A 12341-nucleotide genomic window follows, 5' to 3' on the forward strand; every position below is an offset into this window, starting at 1 on the left:
GGTCTGCATCAGCAGTACTGCGCTGGTGGTCTCACTCAACGAGTGCTCCTAGATTTGCCTGCTGAAGCTGTTCCCTCACCCGCAACCCCGAGACCACGGAAGGTCAGCGGGCGGAAGGGGATGCGTGAGCTGTCCCGAAGACGCGCACCACGGTCGCTGACTCTGCCCACCTCGGCTGTCCGCAGGAGGTAGTTCTGGCATTCGCACCCCAGCCATCCCAACCCAATCCCGTATGCTAGCACTCCTTCGCTATCTACTTTTTTTTTTTGTTTTGTTCATTTTAAAAAGTAAAAAGTATATGTTCCAAAAAGAGGGACTAAAAGTCATGGTTTTCTTCCTCAGTTGGCTACTGTACCAATCTACTCGGAGGGAAGGTTCAACTACCACCTTCAAAGGCAAAAGAAAGGTAAAAACTGGAGCAAGAAAACTCCTACCATTGAGTGGTTTTATTCCAATTGATTCACTCCTGGCTTCATTCGCACTGGATCAATATTTTCTTTAATAAGTTAGCGAGGCAGCCCCAGGACTCGGCTCCTGTCCTTAATGATCAGGTATCTGTAATGAACACGGCTGGCATTCCTGCACCTTCTGTGCTACAGCACGCCCTTATTTTCCTTTTCTGCTCAAAACGCTGGTTTGGCATCCGATCTTGATGCTTTGCTCTACCCGGAGAACCCGAAACATTAAATCACAGGTGGAGCAGGCATGTGCTACATCCTAAAGCTCAGTTAATGCTTCCACCTTAAAAGCTTGGTTTTTCTACCCTCCCCAGGAGAACCCAAAGCTCAAAACACCAAGATGAAAGAAACCAGAAGTCGAGCACACTCCGAAAGGCAAGCAGACCAAAGCGTAAAGGACTTCCCACCAGCAACAGGGAGGCACTACCGGCATCTTTGATCTAAAGCTTTCCCAAAGGAATGCCAAGTACTGCCAGGTTACGAGCGGTGGGGAGAGGGGGGAAAAGGATGCTGTGTGTATGTGCTTGTATATGTGTTTGTATGTGCAACACATACACGACCGGGACAGGCCAACGGGAGGTGAAAACCTCCCACGGGAACAGAAGGTAACTGAGGAATTCATTTTTGGTCACCACTACGTTGCTGTAGAAGTTCCTTCTTCCTTGACTGCTTAGGGAGCGGCTGAGGCTGGCGGGGCTCCTGCCGGAGGTGGGGTCACCCCTTCCGCTGGCGGAGGCGGCTGTGCAGGAGGGGGATCTGCAAAAACCAGCAGAGAAACAGTGAGCAGGACACCGGGAGAGGCTGAACACAGAAAAGGAACCCAACGCAAACGCCCAGATGTCTATATGGCATGGGAGACGTGGCTGTCTGAGGAGAAAGCAGGAAGAAGTAGCCCCAGAAATGGCCACGACTGCGACTTCTCCATATCTCCTAAGCTTCCTCCACTGCATGTTCTATTGTGCTTTTCAACCACTAAGCACTGCGTGGACTCTGAAAGAGGAAAAAAATTCCCTCGTTTTTAAAGAAAAGCATGCAGCTCAGTAGCTGTCAAAGTTCACGTCAAGTAACTTGCAGAGCTGGAATTGGCATTTCTCATCTCCCAGCTCCATGCTCCAGCCTTTAGATTATGGCTCTTTTCTATTTAAAACAGAGGGAACAATAGACTTTATATAAACAGAGCCTGCACTTAGGCTCCGAGCAGTGTATGTAGGTTAAAGTAGAGGAATCCACAGATGCAGCAAGTAGGAGGAAAGAAACGAAGGATACAAAAGGCCAGCTTTCACGCGCAGAGAGGAGATGTTAATGGAACATGACTGACTTGTTTAGTAGGGGAGAAAAAAAGAGAAATTAAGATAAGGGAAGAGAGCAAGCAGGAATACAACCTGACATAAGATATTCCCAGTGGTAGGGGCTCAGAAAAAGGGAAGGAAAACTAAGGAAAGCTGGAGCACCAGAAGAATAAGGAGCAAATGTCTGAACAAAAATAGCATCAACATGAAAGTATTTCATGCTTATGCTGGTTAACACCAATGAGTCAGTACTCCTCAGCAACTCCCTTCAGCTGAAGCCAAAATGAGATGGCTTTTCCCAATTATTTTTTGGGAGAGGTACTACAAGCGATCACAGTTCCTGCCCGTGTGATGACAGTTATGCTGAGTAACATTTCTGGGGCTAAGGCTGCTGCACTGAAGCAGACCAGCAGCTTGTCCCAGGCTGCAACTAATACAGACAAATTTAGTGAGGAATTCATCACAGAGCATCCTGCACCAGCCATGCCAGCTTTTCTTTTGATTTCTGGGTTTGGCCACATTCTCACACTCATTCAGGTAACACCCACACAGTGGCTACTGACTTCAGCTGCTTTTTTTTTGGCTGGCATAAATCAACTTCATTTTCAGAGGTGTAGGTATTTATACCATGTAAGGAACATTCCCAATCTACCTTTTGGTTCTTCCCAGTTAGGACTTCCTCTTTTTAATTTCACAGTGCTAAATTTTCAGTAAGGTATTGTTGAACTGAATTATATTCCGATCTCCACTTTTTAAGGGATTTAGCTATAGTTAATTCCTGAACCTCTACTGTGCACTCTTCCAGACTAAGTCAAGAGAGTCTTTTGATGATGACCACAGAGCCTTAGTGTCATTATAAATAAAATAAGGGACGTTATATGTAAAGGACAACGGAGTATGTTTGGATGCCTAGAGGGGAGACAAGCGCTTAAAGCTTCAAGCACACCTCTGGCACCAGTCTTCGGCTGCCGACGCGCACAGTTCCTATTATTCCTACAGCACATAAAGGGGTTTCAACTACAATGACTCTTCCAGCAACAAGGCAAGCGACAGAAAAGCCACATCAGGTATATTCAAACAGTTTTCTGCTGGAGATCCACTTACACATGCCGTTTGGGGCTGCTAGAGGAACACGAGGTCCAATTAGATTTCCTGACATCGGTGACATGCCAGGTGGGGGGGGACCACCGCCGGCTGGATGGATGCTGGCTGACACACCTGGTATCATCCGGCCTGGCATGGGCTGTCCAGGTATCATCGAACCAGGCCCCGGCATCTGACCTGCAAGAGCAGCGAAGAGACATTGCTCATGAGACTCACGTGAAACATGGAAGCGATCAGAAGAGAAAAACAGAGTCTAGCTGTTCTCCGAGCGGGGGGGGGGGGGAAGTCTTGTGCATGACAGCCAACTCCGTACACGCTCCAAACACCAAAGGAAATGCCTTTTCATCCCCCCAAAGTCAACACAGTCCCTTCAGGAAGAACCACGGGGCACGTGTCACCTCTCAAAAACATCAGCACAAGAAGCAAGCGGAAGGTAACACTCACAGTCAAAACCCAACATTTTAAGTGAACCCCTACTGAAAAGGCATTTGATAACAATCTAAATGAAGGCGCAGGAAACAAATTGCACTAGAATAAGAAGACATCAGAGTAAGATCACTTGATGCAAAAGAGCAGCCACAAAGCCTAATGGATTAATTTAACGGGAAAACTGAAATCACACAGTTAAAAATCGGACTGTAAAGAATTTTCCACTACAAAAAACCCTATTCTGATGTGATAGAGGGTTCCAATAAGTCTTCCTTACCTACCGGCTCTGTAAGAGACCATTAGGTTTCAGCTGCATAAAGGAACTGTTAGAATCACCCGGCCTCGGACACCTACAACTCGCTGATTGATGCTTTAAAACCTCATTTGAAGAGATTATTTTGCATAATCCAATTACATTTACTTTTACACACTTACATAAAGGTACAGTATTTTAGCTAGAAAAGCAGCTATTAGGCATGGATTGTAAAGGATTCCTTCAGACGAGCTCATTCCACCCCACACCCCAGGCAATAATGTGAAATATAGTGTGATGACAGAACTCTCGAACAAAAAAAGGCTCTGAACATACATAAAAAGCATCACAGTCACATTGGCAGTTAAAGCCAAGAAAGCAGGAGCTCTGGATTTGGGACGAAGTCAATACTTCGGCATGAACACTATTAACTCTTATTTATGATCAGCTTCAGAATAAGAGCTTTGAATAGTATTTTATTCATACGTTACTTCCATTTTCTAGGATGTCAGAAAACGGGACTGACTGACAAGCTCTTGCCGGAAGCAGGCGGGTTACAGCTCTTCGCACGCATCCTCCGGGCAGAGGTAGGACCATACAAGCCCACCAGCAAGTTGGCACAGCCTGGACATGGGACAGAGCAGCCTCAGAGCTCAGTCAAAGAGGGAGCAGGCTCTTCTGTGCCTCGATGCTTGGCAAATTACGACCTAGAGGACCAGCGATCTGCACTGTAAAACCACCCTGGTGATCAAAAGCAAAGCCTGCTCTTTCGGAACGGTCACTACTTAACGCCTGTACAGGACCTCTGCCTGAGGGCCACGTCCCACCCTCTCACAGAGGTGAAGTCCATCAGCCATCCCATATCCTCTTCCGTCATTGCCCTTCTGCAGGAAGCTACAGGGACCACTGAAGAGCACTCCAAGCATGCAGGAATACCTACTGAACAATAGTTAGAACAGAATAAAACACAACACAAATAAATGAACTTACTCTACTTCCCTAATGTTTGGTGCCTTCGCTAACCACACAAGTCTACCCTGCTCGGCCACATCCCTCCAGAAGATGCGTATCTTGGACATCTAAAGCACTTGGTAGCTTGTTTAGACCTTGGTTGCTGGTCTCTGCCTGTAGTTCCATGGTACTTTAAACCAATAACCGGCTCTTTGAGAAAGACAGGCTATCCTTGCAAGAAGGCAAGGCAGGATGACGGTGTAAGGGAGTACTTGCTGCTGAAACTGGAGCCACCAACAGTCCCAGTGCAAAAGAATCCAACATACCAAAGCCCACTGGCTTCATACAGCCCTGGAGATCTGTGGCAGAGGTGCTGAACCACCTCAGAGTCTTTCAGGGACTCTGAAGCATCAAACCATGAAAACATAGTATTGAAGCTCCCGGTCATGCAAGCAAGAGGTCCATGTGCCAACCTGTCACTGCTTGATCACAGGAGCAAGACCAGCATACCTGCAAGCAGCAGATGGGAAGCTCTACAGAAACCATCAGACTTCTCAAATATTTACAAAGGAAAAGAACTCTACAAATTTATCCCTGGACACACTCCACCGCTGATCAGCAGCCTGCAGTGCACATCATGGCATTTCCATCACTATATATTAAAGTTCAGCAGCAGCAGCCAACCAGAAGAGCTGTGTACATGGGAGCCTTTAATCCCTTCCTTTGTCCCCACTATTAACAAAATATTTTCTGCTTTGGTGATGGTGAATATTTGGTTTTGAAGAAGTCCCTTGGAATCCTTACGTCTCCAGTCAACAGCCTTCAAAGAAGAAAGAAAAGGTGGGACATTTCCTAAGATTACATGGCATGCCTTTGTGGGTAACTCAAGGTGACCAAGTCCCATACACAAGAGCTCCAGTGACTGGTGCCCCTTTTGCAGCCATGTTGACCTGGATGTTCCTCAGCAGCAAGCCAGCTGCAAGAGGACTGAAGCGTTATCTCCATCACAGAATAACTCAGGTTGGAAGGGACCTCAGGAGGTCTCTGGTCCAATCTCCTCTCAAAGCTGGGTCTGCTCTGCGGTCAGACCATGTTGCTCAAGGCTTTGTCAAGACCTGACTGATTTCTAAAAGGGCGAGGAATGGAGACTGCACCACCTCCCTATACAACCTGTTTCAGTGCTTGGACCTCCTTATATCCAGTTGAAACCTCTCACGTTCCAGCTTGTCTGTCTCTCACTCCCACTACACATCACCGAAAAGCCTGTCTCTGTCTTCTTGATGACCTCCTCATAGGTATTGCAGGGCTGCTAGTGGGTCCCTCCAAAGCCACCTCTCTGGGCTGAACAAGCCCGGTTCCCTCATCCTCTCCATAGGGAAAGTGCTCAGGCCTTTGGACCATCTTTGGTGGCCCTCTGCTGAACTCACTCCAGTTTATCGATGCCTTTCTTGTACTGGGGAACCCAATCCTCCAGATGCAGTCTAACAGCTGCTGAGCAGAGAGAGGTCTTCCCAAAACCGCATCCCTCAATCTGCTGCCGGTGCTCCTGTTCATACAGCCTGGGACGCTGCCGACCTCCGCTGGCTCACGCTCAGCTTGCTGCCCACCAGGACCCACAGCGTGTTTTCTGCAGAGCTGCTGCTCTGGGTTAGTCCTCCCAGGTACGGGACTTTGCGTTCGTCCTTGCTGCATTTCACAAGGCTTCTGTCAGCCCGTTCCTCCAGCCTGCCTCAGCCCTCCTGCCCTCAAGCGTATCGATGGATAATACGCAGATAACTGAAGATTTAAGCAGACGCGGCAAGAATTTACCGCTCCTGGCATCTGTTTTGACCCTCTGAGATGAGGGGTGGGCAGAAAGGGCATGGCAGGCAACATGAGAACACTGTCACCAAAAGCAACAGCCAGGCACAGGCTGAGCCTTAAAGACATGGTAATCTATTAGTATTAGAAGCAGGTTGAGAGCTACAGGACCAGTGCTGTTGAGAGACAAAATGCTGCTGGGTTTGCAAACAGCCCAAACCCACCCATTTGCAGACTCTAATCAGTTCTGCACTGGTGCTGAGCTTCCAGGAAACTTCAGCCTGGAGCTTCAAACATGAGCATAGCAGGTAGACAAGAAGCAAGCAGCTCTTCTCCATCCTGCAAGGCCAAAACCAGTGTGGGGGTATGTATGAACACAGCCTGAGAGATAAGCTCTGAAGCACAGCCTGTCGGAAAACGCGGCTGCACCAGGACAGCTGGTCAAGCTCCAGAAATCAGGATTTCCCCCGATTTGCATGAGACAGATGTGTGAACTTCTGACATGCCCAATGTTACATGATGACCTGTGGCACTGCAGTCACAGCAGTTTGAAGTTTGGTTGCTGGAAGTTCTGGGTGAAATATTAAAAAAAAAAATCCTGTATCACCAGCAATGTCAAGCTACAGAGAAGAAAAGGGGCTGATGTGGCCACTGCAATAACTGATACCCAACAAGCCTGTTCACTTCGAATCCTAGAACGGTTTGGGTGGAAGGGACCATCTAGCCCAACCCCTGCCATGGGCAGGTTGCTCAGAGCCCCGTCCAGCCTGACCTGGGGTGTTCCCAGGGATGGGGCATCCACCACCTCTCTGGGCAACCTGGGCCAGGGTTTCACCACTCTCAGTGTGAAAAATTTCTTCCTTATGTCTAGTCGAAATCTGCCCTCTTGTAGTTTAAAACCATCACCCCTTGTCCTGTCACTACAGGCACTGATAAAAGATCTGTCCCCATCTTTATCAGCCCCTCTCAGCCCCGGCAGCTGCAGGAAGGTCTCCCCGGGGCCTTCTCTGCTCCAGGCTGAGCCCCCCCAGCTCTCCCAGCCTGTCCTCCCAGCAGAGCTGTTCCAGACCTCGGAGCGTTGCTGGGGCCTCCTCTGGCCCCGCTCCAGCAGGTCCATGTCTCTCCTGTGCCGAGGGCTCCAGAGCTGGATGCAGCGCTGCAGGGGGGTCTCCCCAGAGCGGGGCAGAGGGGCAGAACCCCCTCCCTCACCCTGCTGGCCATGCGGCTTTGGGGGCAGCCCAGGACACGGTTGCCTTCTGGGCTGCAAGCGCACATTGCCAGCTCCTGTCCAGCTTTGCACCCACCAGTACCCCAAGTCAGTCTCCACGGGGCTGCTCTCCATCCCTTCATCCCCCAGTCTGTGCTGATACTGGGTTTGCCCCGACCCAGAGGCAGGACCCTGCACTCGGCCTTGTTGAACCTCATGAGGTTCACACGGGCCCATTCCTTGAGCTTGTCCAGGTCCCTCTGGATGGCATCCCGTCCCTCAGGTGTGTCAACCGCACCACTCAGCTTGGGGTCATCTGCAAACTTGCTGAGGGTGCCCTCGATCCCACTGGCTGTGCCATTGATGAAGATATTGAAGAATACTGGTACCAGTATGGACCCCTGAGGGACACCATTTTCACTTATGAAATGTCCTGACATCTTCAAACTCAAAATAGTTACTTTCCAGGAAAAAAAATGTATTCTTCTGCTCCATTAACCTGTGCAAGAAGTCCTCCAAGAGCAGCTTATGTCTTCAGAGGTTGCTTTTGCACATACAGTCTATTCCTTAGAGCTCAGAACAGAAGAACACTGCAGACTGGTTTTGTTTCATAGGCAAGGAGGGAATTTGAGCATTTGCCTTGCTGTACTGACAGGCTGCCCACTTCTGGTCCCTTTGAAGTTTTCTAGCACACTCAAAAAAGTAATATTTACTAAAGAAGTGAACTCAGTGTAGAGACTTAGGCATACAACTAATACCCATCAAGTACTTGGGAGAGAGTCTGTATGGGAGAAGGGATGACAGCTTATTACACATCTAAGAGCATAAGAGGTATGGGAAAAGCAAATATGTAGCCTTTATTTCCTCAAATACAGAATTAAAGGTGGTGATCAAAATCCTTATGCTGTGGTTTAAAAACTCACTTTCACAGAACTTTGTTACACCGTGGAAGTCTCTAACACAAATTTGCAGAGGGTAGGTCTATCGGTGGCTAGGAGAACACACCAGTTCAAAGCAGTCCCTAAGCACCGATGGGGCAAAATGCTCCAGGAGTATGACTGTGGAAGGCCTGATCTGCATTTACCCTGTTTCTTGTAGTATTCACAAAGCATTTGCTATCAAATCAAAGCCAGATCTGCTATCAGATCAAAGCCAGAGATGGGAACCTCTGGGCTGGCCCAATATACACGCACTCACAACCTACTCATGAAAAGTCAAGTTCCCTGGAAAACACAGCAATGGAGCTGGCATACCAAGCTTTAACAGTAGAAGCTGTGTCTGGATCTAGATTAGCCCATACAAGCAAGATGAGCACTGCTTCCTCGTATGCCCTCATCCTCGCACTCCCCACGCTTTGACTCCAGTGTTGTACTCTGAAAGGGTACCGCACAGGAACCGCAGCCACTCGGTACATCACGACATTATGCTGTCAAGAACCCTGTCTTGAGCAGACCTTTTATTTCTAATAAACTCCCGTATTGTCACACCTCCACCCCCCCTCAAAGAAGAAACAATTGCAGCTACAGGCATAGAGAAGCAAAGGCAAAAACAGATACAGGGCGACTCAAACGGCTGGGGCCAGAAGGGTGGCACGGGCTGAACCTTGCCAAAACAAGCGACTGGAGATAAAACATGGCCCAAAGATGTAGAGGGCTTTGTAGCAAAGAAAGATATTCACAGCTATGAGAGATGCTATTCCCTGGCAAAAGTAAGGTTGATCAGGGAATAAAAAAAGTAAAAACTGGAATGCCGCAGCTGTGTTTCAGAAGACCAGGACAGCTGGAAATTGAGGAATCCCCAGCCTGGGAGCTGCTGCTTGACAGCAGCCTCAACCTCTCCAAGCGTAATTTGGTCGTCTTCCTTCTCACACAACATGCACACCGCATGTCTGCAAGATTCTCTCTGCACTAATGAAGTCATTAATATTAAAAAATCCTCTTCTGAAACACTTGAAGCTGGATCAGACTTACTACACACTGAGTGGCTTCACACAGGTCTTAGCTTTAACACTGGGCAAGTATTCCTTCAGTGAAAGGCTGTCAAACCTGCAGTAAGGCAAAGAATTCAAGGACTTTATTTTTTATATATATATATTAAAAAAAAAAAAATCAACCATTAAACAGGAGTTAAATCAAATTGAAAATGTTGTTTCTTCATAAATTCAAAGCGTGTCATCACTCCAAATCTCATGACAATGCTCGCTGGGAAGCACCCTCCCACCTGGACCAAGGAGTCTCTAGAGCCTTTTTCTCTCTTAAATCTTAGAGATTTAAAAATAAGTGGCACCGCAGTTTTTCTGAAGGCGCCCGTAAGCTGAGAAGCTCCTCTGTGTTTGAGTACAGGGTTGGCTGTCCATTTTTTGCCTTCCTGATGTTGGATGCAAAAATTTTATCTTCAAAGTAGCTTAAGCTACTCGCAGAGAAACAATCCTATCACACACCAGAACTCCAAAATGCTGAAGTTGAGTAGTGATCAAGCAACACCCAACCAAACTAGGATTAGGCAAGGGGAAATTGCTATTACCACTGTGGCAAAAACAAAGTCCTATTTCTATAGAGATCATATGTTTTTTCATTTTACAAGAGATACCGCTTCAAGACAGCGGCTCAAGCATAAAACGTGGAAGTGTGACCTACATAAGGGGGAGAGCTTAAAAATAGCAGACGCAGGAAGAGATAAAGCCAAAAGGTTCAATAAAATGAGATTTAGCAGGCTAAAAAAAAATCCTTTACACGTTAGAGATTGTAGACATTTTCTAGTGCGTGCTCTGAAGCATTCCACTATTAGCAAACTGCCAACTGCAGATTCACATTACAGCGAAACGGATGAGGCAGTTTTTAAAGGATCTCCAAGGTATTTATCTCTATTAAATAAGCCTCTACCTCTATTAAATCAGCTACTTGAGGGGCACTGGAGTGGTGAACGGTATGTTTGCTTCGCCGGAGCAGCCGACGGGGCACGTGCGCAAAGCTTGGAGCCGATTCAAACCCTCCTGCACATCTCTCCCTGTATTCAAAGGGAAAATCCGCAAGCGCAGCCAGTGCTACGTGAAGGGAGCCTCTCCTCTGGCGGCCAGGATTTGGGAGAGCAGCAAAGCACGCTGTGCTCCGACGTTCCTCTGATCTCCGCAGGGGATGTGCCTTGCTGGAATCTCGCTCTCCTACTACTGAATGAATTGTTTCACAGCCCTGATTCGGGAACAAGCAGAGAACCGTTCCAGTGAATGCCTGCGAGCTTCACTGCAGAGCAGCTCCGCAGCACTGCAAGATGTGCTCCTTCCCACTGGGAACGGCTTTCAGAAGACCTGGAAATCTGTACTTCTAACCAACCTCCCAGACACGTCCTTTCCTTGGCACGTCCTCTCCCCACACGCACTGCAGCAGACAATCCCATAGCCAAGGACTGTGAATAATTAACCACAATAACTCATTTAGCATTGCATCTCGGGGGAGAGGAAGAATTTCCACTTCACTTGCATATTGCATTTCTGTCACTCCTCTCTGGCGTGATTCACCCGGCACTGACGACGGAGACATCGGCGTGCTGCGGTCAGGCACCTCCGAAGGCTGAGGTGCACCGTGCCGGGCTCCCAGTTGAGGGCTCACCATTATTTTTCTACAGCAAAGCACGTACGATGGAAGATACTTTGTCGAGAAGCTGCTTAGTGTGTCACAGCAGCAAGGACAACCGTTTCGCAGGGCAGCACCGGTAACCTTCAGATATTAATGCATCTTCAATAATACATTCTTGTAAGGAGTTAGGAACTGCTCAAACTTACTGGAGAAGCTCTGCAGATCTTAAGACAACAATACAGAGAAAATCACTGAAATATCATCCAGCACTGGAACTGCTGTCCCCTGGCTGACTCTTACTTGCTATTCCAGCCCCTCTGGGCACTATTGCCTCTTGCCTGGCCAGGTTTCACGCAGTCAAGAATATACCAGAGAGCACCCAAGGCGGCTTTAACGTTTCTGTGTTACCCACCACCTAACACCTTGCAAACCCACAACTACACATGCATTACGGCACTGCGGATGAATGCTGCAAACCCGTTTACCACCCGTATGACTTTGCTTTCCTTTTACCTGACTACTCCCTGCATGCCTCCTGCCAGCAAGGCTCATTACGTATGATAGATAAAAAGAAAGCACTGACAGTTCTTAGAAAATATTTACCAAAAGGAAGTGAACTCAAAATCCTTCTCTGCACCAAAAAAATCCGGGAATTGCAAACAGTCCAACAAGAAAGTAAATAGCATCCAGTAGCTCAATTTAAACCCACAAGTTTTAAATAATGCAATGCACAACACTTACTTGAGAAACCACAAGCTCAAAATTACTTACATAGGATATTTCAACCATTGACAGAAAATTATGCAAAATATACTGGGGGAAGAGGTTATTAAAGTTATTCATCCTGCTGTAGCGGAAAGTGTATCCCTACCTCCTTATTCCATTCCTGCTTTGGGTCAAAAATTATTTACTAGCTGAAAATCCCCCCTGAAGGGAAGAGTTAATTAATGACAGCTATTAATACATATCTATCTCTCTTCCTCCAAGAATTTCTACAAGTTTCTCATATTACACACAAGTATCAGTAGTACAAGGCACTTACTTCACAGATAACCAGAACAGTGCCCAAAGAGAAATCAATAATGTGCTTCAAATTGTACAACCAGCAGCAAGGCTAGTAACACAGGAAGAAATTGGGAATTTTATTTTCCATTATAATTACAAGGTACAGCTTTTCACAGTGAAATTTGAATCAAATTTTATTTTTCTAGTCTAAAAGTCTTCATTCCAGGTGAAAGGAGACAACAAAATCTCAGTCAAATTGAAGTTCAAGTAAAA

At 47.3% G+C, this 12341-nt stretch overlaps 1 protein-coding gene across 1 annotated transcript in view; it reads right to left on the reverse strand.

Moving 5' to 3' along the window:
- Positions 1-1128: 1128 nt before the first annotated feature.
- The window catches only part of SMARCC1 (SWI/SNF related BAF chromatin remodeling complex subunit C1), a gene marked incomplete at both ends in the record, with an annotated part of 94834 nt that continues 83621 nt past the window's right edge, over positions 1129-12341 (reverse strand). The window contains 2 exons of the mRNA XM_081996732.1: positions 1129-1214; positions 2852-3028. Coding sequence (XP_081852858.1) covers positions 1129-1214; positions 2852-3028 — 263 coding nt within the window. The remainder of the gene's footprint in view (positions 1215-2851; positions 3029-12341) is intronic.

The sequence above is a fragment of the Phaethon aethereus genome (assembly GCF_964289735.1).
Source record: "Phaethon aethereus genome assembly, chromosome: 2".
Taxonomy (NCBI): Eukaryota; Metazoa; Chordata; class Aves; order Phaethontiformes; family Phaethontidae; genus Phaethon; species Phaethon aethereus.